Source organism: Clytia hemisphaerica, unplaced genomic scaffold (assembly GCF_902728285.1).
Source record: "Clytia hemisphaerica strain Z4C2 unplaced genomic scaffold, Clytia hemisphaerica genome assembly, whole genome shotgun sequence".
NCBI lineage: Eukaryota > Metazoa > Cnidaria > Hydrozoa > Leptothecata > Clytiidae > Clytia > Clytia hemisphaerica.
This window is the reverse complement of record NW_027104211.1, coordinates 578,611-593,014: the sequence shown is the minus strand read 5'-3', so window position 1 is coordinate 593,014 and position 14,404 is coordinate 578,611. Positions and strand designations below refer to the sequence as shown.

The 14,404-nt window shown below is 35.9% G+C and overlaps 3 protein-coding genes across 3 annotated transcripts; 1 reads left to right on the top strand and 2 right to left on the bottom strand.

Annotated features, from left to right (window-relative positions):
• Window positions 1-2,086: 2,086 nt before the first annotated feature.
• LOC136815587 (transmembrane protein 41A-like) lies at window positions 2,087-6,590 on the bottom strand. The gene is made up of 5 exons (XM_067072039.1): window positions 6,488-6,590; window positions 5,726-5,882; window positions 3,819-3,980; window positions 3,383-3,521; window positions 2,087-2,659 (listed from the first exon to the last, which is right to left on the bottom strand). Exons 1-5 carry the CDS (start codon window positions 6,586-6,588, stop codon window positions 2,487-2,489), a joined length of 732 nt encoding a protein of 243 aa, XP_066928140.1. The 5' UTR covers window positions 6,589-6,590; the 3' UTR covers window positions 2,087-2,486.
• A 701-nt stretch (window positions 6,591-7,291) lies between these two features.
• Window positions 7,292-8,720, bottom strand: LOC136815622 (2-amino-1-hydroxyethylphosphonate dioxygenase (glycine-forming)-like). The gene is made up of 2 exons (XM_067072074.1): window positions 8,252-8,720; window positions 7,292-7,500 (listed from the first exon to the last, which is right to left on the bottom strand). Exons 1-2 carry the CDS (start codon window positions 8,718-8,720, stop codon window positions 7,292-7,294), a joined length of 678 nt encoding a protein of 225 aa, XP_066928175.1.
• Window positions 8,721-12,843: 4,123 nt separating this feature from the next.
• LOC136815621 (uncharacterized) lies at window positions 12,844-13,662 on the top strand. The gene is made up of 2 exons (XM_067072073.1): window positions 12,844-13,196; window positions 13,353-13,662. The coding sequence occupies exons 1-2, from the start codon at window positions 12,844-12,846 to the stop codon at window positions 13,660-13,662; spliced, it is 663 nt and encodes a 220-aa protein (XP_066928174.1).
• Window positions 13,663-14,404: the final 742 nt, after the last annotated feature.

Here is a 14,404-nt window from a genome sequence, read left to right as displayed (position 1 = left end):
GAATCGGCGGATACTTCGAACCCTTACTTCAGCTTGTTGAAACAAACGATATTGACACCGTCTATAATGAGTTCAAGCAAGTCACCAATGAAGCAACTGAAGAACTGATCGGACGGGTTAAGCACAGAAAAGTTGATGGTCTCCCACAAGAAGTTGAAAATGCGTGCGAGGAAAGACGCAAGGCCCGTTTAGCCTTGCTGAAAGATGGTAATGCCGTAAACGTAGCAAGATATAGAAAACTTAATAAAGACGTAAAGAAACCCATCAACAAACATAAGAAAGAAAATCTTGAGAAAAAAGTTGTTCAAATGGAAAATGACCTTCAGCGTAATAACTCGTTCAACCTTTTTAAAACAGTCAGAGAACTGGAAGACAAACGCAGTGCTAATCCTAACCTGATGCAAGATAAAAACGGCATAAAGCACACCGACCCAGCTCAAGTCTTGAAAGTATGGGAAGACCATTTCAAAGCACACCTGAACAAGGAATTTCCACACAAAGATGATGCCATCAATGAAGTCTCTAATCCAGCCGAGAATGAGTCATTCCCAGCGATATCGATAGAGGATGTAAGAAAAACTGTAAAGAAAATGAAGAAAAGGAAAGCCCCGGGAGTTGACGAGATCACTGCCGAGGTCCTGATCGCTGGTGGTGAACCAATGGTCCGAATGCTCCATGCCATATTCACAAAAGTCGAAAGAGATACCATCTCACCGAAAGACTGGTCTAAATCCCTTATAAACCCAGTACATAAGAAAGGAAGTAAGTCAAATCCAGAAAACTACCGAGCCATTTCATTGATATCGATACCTAGCAAAGTCTTCCTGCGAATACTCCTCAAGAGAATGACAGAAAGAACCGAATCTTTTCTTCGCCCTTCACAGTTTGGTTTCCGTAAAAACAGAGGAACAGTCGATGCAATCTTCATTGTCCGCCAAATTTTGGAGAAAGCTAGGGAGAGGAACGTCAAAGTACACCTTCACTTCATTGATTTCAAGGCAGCATTCGATACCATCTGGCGGGAAGCATTATGGAAAATGATGCGTGCGATTGGTATTGACCCACGTATCGTTGATATCATTGAAAGCATCTACTCAAATGCTGAATGTGCTGTAGTTGTTAACAAACAAATCACCAATTGGTTCAAGGTCAAGGTTGGTGTACGACAAGGCTGTCTGCTATCTCCAGTCCTATTTAACATATTCCTGGAATTCGTTATGGATGAGCTGAAGAGTCTCGATGACCACCTTGAACTAAAAGAAAATATGTCCACGGAGCTAAGGTATGCTGATGACACTACACTTGTGACCGCAATCTTTGAAAAATTGGAAATATCGACAGCTGAACTTGAGACCGCTTGTTCCAAATGGGGAATGAAGATCAACGCATCTAAATGCAAAACCATCAGTGACTCGCCAGTACCCATTCAAATCAACAATGAGAACGTTGAGAATGTCAGTGACTTTGTTTTCCTGGGAAGTAACGTTCCAGGCACTACAAACGACATCAAACGAAGACTGGGCTTAGCATCTTCCAGCTTTGGACGCTTAAGAGATCAAATATGGCGTAACAAAGACATAAGCCTGAAGCTGAAATTACGACTCTACAACGCGCTCATCGTCCCCATAGCAATTTATGCCTCGGAAACCTGGACTCTGAAAAAATCAGATACACAGTTACTGCTAGTTTTCGAAATGAGATGTTTCAGATCACTTCTCGGCCTTACATTAATGGACCGTGTTCGTAATGTTGAAATCAGAAACCGGCTTGGAGTCACCACCACCATCGTTGACATCGTTAGAAAGAGACGTCTCTCCTGGTTTGGCCATGTTATCCGCAGAGACCTGGATAATCCCGTCAAAATTGCCTTCAAAGACGACTTCACAAACCCCAGACCGCGTGGAAGACCTCCAAAGAGATGGAAAGACCAAATGTATGTTGATACTGGTTCTGCACTGGCTCAACTAGAAGAAGTTGCCATGGACCGTCATGCTTGGAAAGACCTGGTCATGAGGAGCAAGGGGCCTGTTCAGGCCTGAGCATCTAAGCAAGTAAGCAAAAATAATAATTCAAATGTAATAATTTTGTCCTGAAAATTAAAAATTACGTTTAAAATCTTATTAAATCATAAATTCTAGCGTTCTAGATCGATCGATAACTTTGAGTTCGATACCCTTGAAATTCAAGCTCTGCTGCGAGTATATCACAAAAAATCTCGTTATTAAACCTTTGAAAGAAGAATTTCACACAAAAAACCCCATAGAAATCTCAAGAAGAGACATTTTGTTTTCATTAATAAAATTTCTCGAACAGAAATGAAAACTTCCTAAAAATATCTCATGAAAATCACGTATATCACTCGAAGAAAAAGGGTGAACAGTGATTTGAGGTAACTGCCGATTTCCCAGAAGGTTTTCAAATCTTTTAGCCAATGCATCTCATTTTAAAACCAAATTAATTTTCACAGAAAAATATGTTCTTCAACATCAATTTTTCTTCACTTTCTTCTTCCTACGCATCAGGTAACCAGGTAACGCAACTACCATAGCAACAAGCGTAAGTTTCAAGATGGTACCTGTTGTCATGATGTCATTGACGGATGAGATTTCGGATAAAATGCAACCAGTTTGACAGCAAATGAAATTATACGGCATCAATCCTAAGACGAAATAGGTACTCAAGATAGATTCCTGGCTATTTACAGTTTTATTCAAAAAGAACACAGCTCTTGTTTTCATTTAGATGATTCAAATCTGAGGCTCCATTAATTATTGTTGGCAGTTTGTCACCAGAAAACCTTTTATTGGAATTATTCAGAACTTGAAATTTTAGAGAGAATCTTCATACATAAAGCACACAACGAAAAAACGTCGAGCCCACAGACATCGTAATCCTTTACACATTAGACAGGCTAACTGCAGGAAAGATTTCCCGTGGAAATGTGATTTTTTAATGTTCGAATTTCAAAACATTCGAACTCGTAGGTTATCAAGCTGATCAAATAGTAAAATGGCGGACAAATCAGCTCAAAACACACTTCCCGTAACCTGTTAGTCCGGTCCAGCCAACTAGTTAGAGATCGGTGATCGAGTCTTGTATACATACAAGCGACATAGATGGAAGTTTAAAAGTATTGTCGCTGGACATATACTAGTACTTTAGGCTTTTTTAGACTGAGTAAAAGAAGATACAGTAAATTCCGTTGCTTCAAAGGGGATAAATTTGTTAGTAGCTGAAGTTCGAATAACCGTAAAGTGCTTTTGCCCGAGCTGGGTAAGCAGGTCCGAGGGAAGCCTCATCTCACTTCGAATAACAGAATTATTCGAATAAATGCAGGATCGAACGACCGGGAGTTTACTGTATTCAAAGAAAATATACTTACCAATGAAAACTGAAGGAAAGAAGAGATGCATAGGAACACCTAAGATCGGGAAAGTCATGTTCAATAACCAATTCGGCGTCATCGGGAAAAGTCGAACACATAACAAATAAAAGAACAGCCCATCACTATTTTCGTCCAGCTATTAATAAGAAAACAAAACAATTTTAATCAATGGTGTATAAAATAATACATTTGGTATCTCTAAAAGGGAAAATTAAGGGATTCGGATCTTTAGAAGGTTGTCTCTATGAAAAATTCAGTCCCGATTCTTTAAAATGATTCATTTAATGGAATAAATAGCATCTTCCATTGGGGTAGGTAAGAACACTAAGAAAACCAAAGGGTTGGGTTTTACTCTCTAAGGTTCAATAATCAATTCAATAACGAAAAATCGTTACCATTTAAGACTTGAAGTAAAAAAAAAAATGACTAAAACCTTTGTTTGAAGATGGACAACTTTCTCTTTGAAGTAATGCATAAGTATAGATCGACCGAAGACCATTGACAACAAAAAGCAACAGGTGGCACCACTAGCTGACAACAAGCACGCCAGCACGAAAGATAACGGCATCCCAAATAACGCACCAGCAAGCAAATTCTAAAAGCAGAAACAGGGAGGTTGAGAAAGATCATGGCTATGCAATTTTAAGAATCTATCTATCACGTGAGTTTTTCGCAGGCTTGTTGCTAAATTCACAAGTAGAAAACATTTTGGCCTACCGGGTGCGCCACAAAAAAGTATCTCTTTAAAACTAATTTTCTCGAAATCTGAAAATTTCAAAGGAACCATTCCTATTCCATTGGAAAGAAGAAAGATAAACTTAAATTCTGATGGGTCATTTATTGAATTCGGTTCATTAGATCGAAAGTTATGCTCAATTGATTAAAAAAGTTACTTTACTTTCTGAAAGTGCTCAAAAACGTTAAAAGGTTGACCATGACATGACTAATCGTTGATAAATGAATAAATTGAAAGCTAGTGGCGACCTGAAAACTTGCTTTAATTCTATGGAATCTCTTGTAATCATAAGTAAACATAGATTTAGTAAATTATAGTCTAATCATAGCAAGAAGTAGAACTTAGTGAACAGATGGTTTGGGATATTTGACCTGTACAGAAACCTGCAAATAGCCCAGAGTAAAACCTCCAAATATTTTTGTCTTTAACTTTTTTTAAATTTGAAATCTTTAAAAATGGGTTTTTTGACGGTTCTTACGTTAAAATTATATTGTTTTCTTGCTAAAAGTCAAAAACATACCGGGTGCACCAAAAAAAAGTATACAGGTTTGTCGGGATATTGTGAGCTTCAGGATTTATATTTTTTGTTCATTCTTTTTTTATTGTATAGAGGATGCTCTAACTTGAATTTTGAGCTATTATACATTAAATTTGAAAAGTAGTTCGAAAGTTATTTCCAAAAAACTGACTTTTTTTCCATGTCGAAATTTCAAAAAATCATTAAAAACTGCAATCACGCTATAAATAAGACAAAATGACAAAAACACAATTTCATTGTCTTTTTGATTATTTTTTCTCTTATCTTATATTTTACCAACTGTTTGTCCATCTTATTTACACGTCATGAATATTTCCAACACCAACAAACTCAATTCAGACCAAAGTTCTTTGAGCAACTAGTTGAGGAATGGTTATTTATTTTTTCAAAAATTTTCTCACGTAGCACACCACACCTCTCTTGGAGATTTCCAAAAAAAATTTTCAGCTTTACCAAAAATATTTTTCCACATGGGAATAGCTTGTTTTGCCATATTCTTAAATTCCGTAACGAGATTTGATGAACACAGTTGCATTTTTTGGTATTTTTATGTGTAAAGAAGGTAAGTGCCAAGAGAAAAGTTTGCTCGCTGTTTTTGATGATTTTTTGAAATTTCGACATTAAAAAAAAGTTAGTTTTTTTTAAATAGTTTTCGAATTACTTTTTCAAACCTAATGTATGATAGCTCAAAATTCAAGTTAGAGCATCCTCTAAGCGATAAAAAAAGAATGAACAAAAAATTTAAATCCTGAAGCTCACAATATCTCGACAAAGTTGTATACTTTTTTTTGGTGCACCCGGTATAACTTGAATATCTTGACTTTGGAAAATAATTTGACAATTAAAGGTATGGAGATTTTGTTCAGAACTACTATAAAATAATATCTACATTCCAAATATCTCACACTACCTGATATATTCCTTTACACATTAAAAGAACCAACTCAATAACGTCAAAATATAAACACTTTTGTTATGGTTGACTGCCTCATAAATGAGTGCCTATAAGATCATGGGGTAAAGGGTAATCTTCTATGGTTTGAATATTTCAAAAAAAGAAACTCACCATAAATACAGAGCCAGGTATAGAGAAGGTTTGTTTATAAAGGTAAGCAGCACAGAAGACGATCATCACTGAATAAAAATGATCTTCTTTATATCTTTTCATCACCTCCACAAGTGACTTCAAATTTTCCAGGTTGCTAGGGAAACCAAGCTTGTATCTATAATCGAAAATTTGATTACAATGAAAATGATAAATTATTTTCCTCAACAGTCCACGTGATAAAAATTTAACGTCGCATCAGTGAAAGGCAAATACAACAAGGTTCTATATTTCTTTAAACTATACACATTATCTATGGAATGATGTCCAATTAGTAAAGAGCTTGAGTCCTGATTGAAAGGGTAATGGTTTAGGATAGTGACCGTATTGTAGTGGTAGAGCATCTGGCTACGGTGTGCAAGGTTGTGGGTTCAACCCCTAGCCGCGTCATACCAAAGATTCCCAAAATTGGTACTTGATGCCTCTCTGCTTGATGCTCAGCAATTAAGAGAAGGATCAAGGCTAAGTGGAGCAATCCAGGGAGAAAGAGCGGCGCCCTCCCCTACCTTCGGGTAGATAGCTATCGAAAAAGGATCTAACAAAAGAGGAGCCTTCAGGTCGTCTTCGACTGCGGTCACAGACTTACTTACTAGTGGTTTAGGGCCTAAGTAAATTAAACATTGTTAATAATTACCCAGAGTTACATTTGATTCGACCCCTGGAACTGCTGAATCACAAACCAAACTAAATGGATTGAAACTGAACGTAGGAAATAGTATTTACCTCCCATTATTAGCTGGCAGCAAGCTTGATAACAAATATAGACATACTGATGAACATGCAAATATCATAAGCAAGCCAAGAACAGCAAATTTTGGCTTCATTTTTACTCTTATTATTATTATTACCTCCAAGAGGTTGATTGTTTTATATGCGAAGCTGTAAATGAAAAAAAAAACAAGTGATATACTTTTATGGACCTACCTAGTTATGCATTTAACACATATATAATTGATATCTACGTGAGTATGACCATTAAACAATCATTCATAACACAAATAGTGACGATCTATTAAAATCAGTCGTTTGCTAATTTTACCAGTTTTAACTACCCAGGTAGTAAAATTTTTTCAACATTTAACACATAGATACTACCCATTTTAGTATAACTACCCTGGGTAGTAAATCTTTTTTTTCGATTTTTTGTCACACTACCTCCGTAGTAAACGTCATTATGTCTGAGATTTTACTACCGACCCCCCCCCCCTGAAAAAACTCAATTTAAAACAGTTTAAATTGAAAAAAGGAGTTCTGTGTTTTAAATGGTGAATAATTGACGAGAAAAATATTGCACTAAAACTCCATTATATTGCTGTATATTATTGAAATATAGATTATTAATCAAACAAAAAGCATTACTTTACATAATAAGCTAATGAAGTTCATACATATCCATGAAAGCATGGAAGCCCAGAGAGAAACTCGACTTTCAACCTATGAAACATCCCTCGTGACACCATGCTATTGATAAGCTTCTACCATTGATTTAATATCAGTCTATATAACCAAAATCTTTCACACGAAATATCATTTGTAAGCTTCTGGGTTCGACAAATTTCTGTCTAAAATAGATTTTGGTAATGTTGCTTTAAAACTTTCCAAATCATTATTAGCTTCACTTTCAGCCAGTTTTCTTGCGGTACGTAGTTCCAATGCACTTGGGTCTTGAATGCGTCCACGTTTTCGATCACTGAATTGACCTTCAAGCATATAACCAACAGTACCAACACAAAGAGCTACAGGAAAGACAAGGTAAGGAGCGTATGTCCTTGCTCCAGCCAAAATTATTGGCCACATCAAGTTTTATTTTTAAATCTAAAGTTAAAAATGAAAGATTTATGATTGCCCAAGTTCAAAGTATCAAAAGAACTCCTTTGGTATCTATTGTTTAGTTTCTTTTCATCAATCAAGGTGCCTAATAAACGTGGGGGTACAAATAAACGTTATAAAAAAATAAATTATTTCAGAATTTTAATAAATGTGGGGGCCTTAATAAGCGTGGGGGTTGGAAATTAATAATTTGAATGAATAATAAAACACCCCTAATTATTGGAAGCAAGAAGATGCACATATTTTGAGTGTAGCGCAACAATAAGACTGAATGTATATACAAGTAAAATACAAGTAAAATATGAAAATGCAACAAGAAAAGAACAAAAATTATTGTAACAAGCTCTCGTAAAATAAGTACAGTACTGTATTACATGAATCTAGCAGTCTATCTAAAAAATGCTTGATAAGAAATTTCTGAATTTTAATAAACTGGTGGTCCGGGGTCCTAATAAGGTCCGTGTAGGTTGGAAAATTTTCGAAAAATTAATAAGCGATGGGGCACGTTTATTAGGCACCTGAGAGTAATAACAAAAATTATTAAAATACCAAACAGGAAGAAATCAAATTTAAGGTTTAACGTTCAGTGTTCTTGTTCTTGATTGAGGTATTTATTGATCAAATCATGAAACTCAACAAGTTTAGGTATATTCATACCCACTTGTTTTCCAATATCATCATATGTTCTCACTTTAATGCTTTCCTTGAAATAAGGGTCCTTTTCAAAGTGGACCATTTGTTCCATTGACATACGCCCTCCTTGAAATTCAAGCGTCTTTTTGGAAGCATCAGATAACTTGTTATAGTATTCATCATATTTGGATACTAAATACTTCTTTGCCAAGACATGGTTCTCAACCAGGCAGCAGACTTTCTCTTCCATACCTAGCTTTCTTAAAAATCTAGCACCTACTGCTCCATGTTCAATGACGCCTAGCCCATTCATATTATCTTTATCAAGAAAATGTCCTATATCATGAAGCAAACATGCCAGGACCACATAGTCTGGTTCATTGTTTTGTTGGGCAGCTGTCGCAGCTTGAATCATGTGAGTTGTCTTAGAAACACATTCTCCAAAGTACTCCTGGTCACCAAAATCTTTATAAAGCGCTAATATCTTTTCCATTCTAAAGTGGTATAAGTATTTTAAGAGCATTGGTCTTGTCACTGAATGACAAGCCCTTACCCATGAAATGTTTAAAAGATCCAAATAATGTCAAACCAATGTCAATTGATTAACAAACCTGGTCTTGGTATAGCAAATAAATCCGACTCTGACTCTTTTCTGCTGCTACAGTAGACCGTTATTCAAAGATCCAAGGGGGATAAGAATTTACTTCAAATAACCGAGAGTTCAAATAACTGCAAATTGTTTTGCTGCAAGATTCCAGGGCCTGAAATAATGGTCAAACATAGGACATTGTCGGACCCACCCAATGAAATGTCCGACCAAAATAGATTCTGATTGGACATTATGTCCAACCCATATTTTCAGTTCAGATTTAGTTGCATCAGGAAAGATTAGAATGGCTGAATAAATGCTTTTTTTGAGTTTTCTTAGTAAATGATAATACAAACACAGAAAACTTTGGTAGGTACTGTATCCGGCTAGGTCTCTCAAATTTGTTGCTGAAGCCATAGCCATGATAAAAAAAAAAAATTGGTTTCAGCAGATGTGGTAAAATCCAGTTGGATCTTCAACTAAATCTTAAAAGAAAGCTGCCTGTTACCAACTAACCAGAACTAACATATAAATTTCATCCACAAAATAAGGAAAAGACCTATTGTCTTTTGCCCATTTCAACTTGACTTTTCATTTTTGCCTATTGTTTCTGAGACTTTTTTCTGATCCCCTGGTGACAACTTATTTACCTTATTTTCTGACTATTTTGAAGTGTTTCAACTTACCTAGTGAAATATTGACCCATATGGGATTTGTTTGAATCCATCATAGCATCAGACTGTGGACTGGTTGAAATTGCAATTACATAAATTATTATGGAAGTGAACGCTTAAGACAAATGTTTGGGAAATCAAAAAGATAACTTTTGTAAGGATGTTGAGTTTTGTTTATATGGCACTTTATATGGCTCTTCCAGTTAAAGTCTGTTACAGGGGGGTGGGCGACGGTAGAATTCTGAGGCAAAATGTTTTTTTTTTAATTCCTGGATTTCTAATACAAAATCAATTTTTTGGTGGAAAAATCTGGAATTTCCGATAATTTTGACAAATTATGTGGAATTTCCAAGGATTCAAATAAAAAATTGAGCAGAATTTCCAAAGCACTTTGAAATTTTCTGAGTGTTTTTTTTATCTGAAAATTCCTATCATCCACATCCTATATCTAATTTTTTTCTGGAAGAGTCCCATTCCCCCTTTCTTCAGAAAACTGAAGATGAGAAAAAACCTAAGCCTTTGGATCACAGTTTGAAACACAAATAATATATGAAGAGTGAGATATTTTACAGAGCCGCCCTTCATGCAAGGCACTGAGAGAGAAACCAAGGGTGCCAAAAAGAAGGGTTGTATGAAATGTGGCAATCTCATTGGTGGAAATTTGATAAACAGCTGTGAAGCAATCAGTGGAAGAGACCACTTTCGTTTTTGTTGCAGATTCTATAAACTTCTTCAATATATATAATATATAGTGCTAATATATAGCCTTAGTGCTTTCGATTGTTGGGAGCAATTGAAAATTTTGAAAATATATTCTCTACCGTAAGTTGGTCTAATCTCGACATCTGTCTTCTAATTTCGACACCCTTCTTTAGAGATAGGAATAATATGAAAGTTGGAATTGGTGATTGAAAAATAATTTTTCCTCTCTTATCACTAAGCAAAGAAAAATAGTTTCGACCTTTCTATTATTTTCAGCTCTAGAAAAGGGTGTCGAATTTAGACGAGGGATGTCGACATTAGACCAAGTTACGGTACCAAGGAGGAGGGAGAGATATAGAATTACTTATATTTGGTCGATACTAGAGGGTATAGTACCAAATCTCAGCCATACTGAAAGAGACGGCACTGTAAAAGGTGGTGTCAAGCCGTCATGGTTGAAAATGACAACTACGAACAATCAAACGAAGTAGCTTTCACAAATTTATTTGTGAGAGCTTAGCTGTACAGGAGCCAAAACTCTTCAACAGTATTCCCTCTGACATACGAAATATCATTGGCTGTTCAAAAGATTCATTCAAGAAACGACTCGATAAATATCTGTGCTCTATACCCAACAGTTACATCAAAATGCCTCGAAAATGTCAATATGAAAATTGCGTAATCAGAGAACGTATGTCTCGCTCATTATAAAAAGGCCGAGACAAACTTTCAATAATTGGATTGTAACATTGAGTTAAGTCTCTTTTGTTAAGTCACCAGGGAGTAAATAAAACAGACCTTGATACATTTATCGTTCGTTTCAACTTGACGATTCGTTTAAAACTCAGCCTCCTAAATATTTGGGGTAGGTACCGTAAGTTGGTCTAATGTCGACATCCGTCTTCTAATTTCGACACCCTTCTTTAGAGATAGGAACAATAGAAACTGAGGAAGGTCGGGATCGCTGATTGACTTTGACTAGCTCGATGAGAGGAAAAATCTTTAGTCTATCAGTGATTTCAACCTTCTTATTATTCCTATCTATAAAGAAGGATGTCGAAATTAGAAGACGGATGTCGACATTAGACCAACTTAAGGTAAAATATGTACAAAGAAATTCATACTTTTCCAACCCGGCGAATCTTTAAAAAAGAAGCGAACAATAAAATGTAATTACCCTTTCCAAATAAACCTCTTTGGTGGCGAGCGTAGTCTACTCTGACGTAATTGTAAAATTTATGTGATGGGAGTTTGACATAGTAATGTAATGTTGTTTGGGGAATTATGAAGTTCTCTGGAATTTCGATTGCATTTATTCAGGTTGATTTTTTATGACTTCTAATGGTACTTTTTCTAATGAGTTTGATTACTCTGTTCTCACACTTATGTCTTTTTTTTTAGCGTCCTTTTCCGTGATTACTTTTATTTATATTTTTAAAGACAGGTAAGAAGTCATATTGATGTAACTGCCCGACAAACCTCACACTACGTCGCGACAAACAAGATTGGCTGAATCAAATGATCTTTTCGATCAAATTACACGTGTTGGGCTCAAAGAACTGGACAGATGAATATCATCAAATCAAACTGCTGAAGTATGTATACTGAAGTAAAGTAAAAACTGCTCTCAATGCGTTGTGTCAACTTGTCAGCATTGTATTGTTGCAAGAGACTAGCCTAGGTTCTAATCCTGATATAGGAGTTTAAGTCTAGACTGTAAGTGCTTGTTCTAAGCTAAGAGAGGATTATATTTATTTCTAGTTTTCAAGAAGAGAAGCAAATTTAACTTTTCTTCTAGTTCTATATATTTACACTTTCAGAAAATAAATGATTGAACTTTGTAAAGAAGAATTTCTATTCCCATTGAACTGATTAACAAACGCAAACCTGATAATCCTCCAGTGACAATCAATGCTAGATCTTTCGTTGAGAAGGGAATTGACTGCACTTCTCCTACTAAAACTGCTCCATTGCATTGCATTGCTGTTGATTGCGGACCTGCAGACTATGAATGGGAAAAATCTAGTTTCAATCACCAATTCCGCCCTTCTCCTCTTTTTCTCTATTTCCCATCTCTAACTCTGTCTTTTCTGATTTCTGGACATAGTTTTTTCTGAACTTGACTATTTGAAGCTATTTTGCTAATTCTGAAACTTACTCCCACACCTCGGTTCGAACCACCAAATGCAAGCAACCTTGGTTTCCAATCCCGACGCCATACCACTTGCGCCATCGTCGCACAGCTGAAATTCGAGCCGTTACTAGCAACCCTGCGGGGCCCAAGGCGCCGAGTATGCACCCGGCACAGTGACAAGCCGTTACTAGCAACCCTGACCCTAACCCCTAACTGATAATAATCGAATCCTGACCCCCGGAAAATTACCACGGACTAGAAAGAACGAAAAAAATTGAAGGGGCGGAATTGCTGATTGAAACTAGTTTTCACCCTATGAATGGCACTTTCCATTTCATTTCATTGTATTACGTAATGCTAACTAATGCTTTTTTAACTTACGGAGACGAAAGGGACTGATAAAGCGCCAAAGACATGAATAATTACATTCGCTACCGTAGATCTTAATTACGCAAACCGCACCCCATAAATTCCACCAATCAGATTCACAGAACCATAGCAAGTAAGTAAACTAAACATGGCGCCGAAGAAGAAAGTTCGAAAGGGCAAATCATCCAAAAAGAAAGGAAAGAAATCTGAAAAAGATGTCGTTGAGAAACAAGCTGACCTTTTCATTCAATCAGAAAATCTTCATAGAATGTTTATTGATCGTATTGGCACTTGGTTGCTCTCAAATTTTGGCCGTGTTGTTGATATATTCAGAAAATTTGACAGGAATGGGGATGGCGTTTTAACATATGAAGAATTTTTTGCAGGGATGAAAGATCTAGAGGCTCCATGCAATCAGATTGAACTTTTTGTACTTGCAAAAACAGTGGATAAAAATCTTGATGGTAATATTGAATATAATGAATTTTCACAAGGTATAAGGTACAGGCGACCAGTAAAAGTAGAGCAAGATGATGGATTACCTGTTTTGAAAATTTCAAGAGAAAAATTTGACAAGTGCCCAGATTGTTGTATTAAGAAGTGGAATTTTAGAGCAAAGAAATCACTCTTTTACTCTTTGGATTTATTACTTCATAGTATGAAAGGAATAACAAATTTCACTGGTCACTTAAGGTCTTTGTTGGTTGAGTCTAACTTAACAATTCAAGGACTGATAAATAAAGTTCAAGAACAATATGATCAAGCATTTAAAGATATTATTATTTTCTCACTAAATGGAGATTGTAAAGAAATTTATGAGATTGGACAGACTATTGATGATAGCATTGGTTTTGAAGGAGGCAGTGAAGAGGATCCAACATCAATAACACTTTTCTATGAACTGGGCATTAAAGATTTGATTGAATGTCCAATACTGCAGAGTGATCATTATTTTGATCGTAAATAATATGTTTATGCTAAATAAAAAATTGTCAGTAATGCTTTGTTACGGGCCCAATCTTTGTACACATTTTTGCAAATAATGTTTTTTTTAATATTAGACATTCAACTCAAGTGATAATGTTTCAGAAAATATACAAAACAAATATTTTGTTAAAAAATGCTGTCAAATTACCCTCTCTATGACATGAAAATGAGTAACACGCTTAAAGTTCGGATTACCCTTTTTTCACCTAAATATGGTGATTTTTGAGAAATTACTAAATAATTAGGGGCTCTATGGCTATACCTTTCTTAGTTCCTTTAAAAGTTCAAAATGGAGAGATTCTGCTGTGCTATCGTAGTGCCATCAGGAAAATTAAAATTGTGGGGATCAAGCTCAATCAAATGGCGATACTGGTATTAGATTCACACTCAAAGCTGTTCACTTGGCAAGTAAACGAACCTTCACCCAGAATAACCCATGCCCATCTTATGTGAGGGGAATTTAAAATCCTGACTGTGGTAGTTATGGTATGTTATGGTACACCCTGCATCTAGTTGCGACTAATACACCTTTTCGACCGTAGCCGCCAATTATTGCCGCATGGGCATTTTTTTGTCCGTTAAAGGGATAATCAAATAATAAAGTGGCATGAGACTTACGTTCGAAACGGTGTATTCCTATGATGTCTCTCAATATTATTTTGTCCTTTTCAATTAAGTTTAGAGCGTTTGGCTATTGAAATAATCAGTTAGGGTCATATATG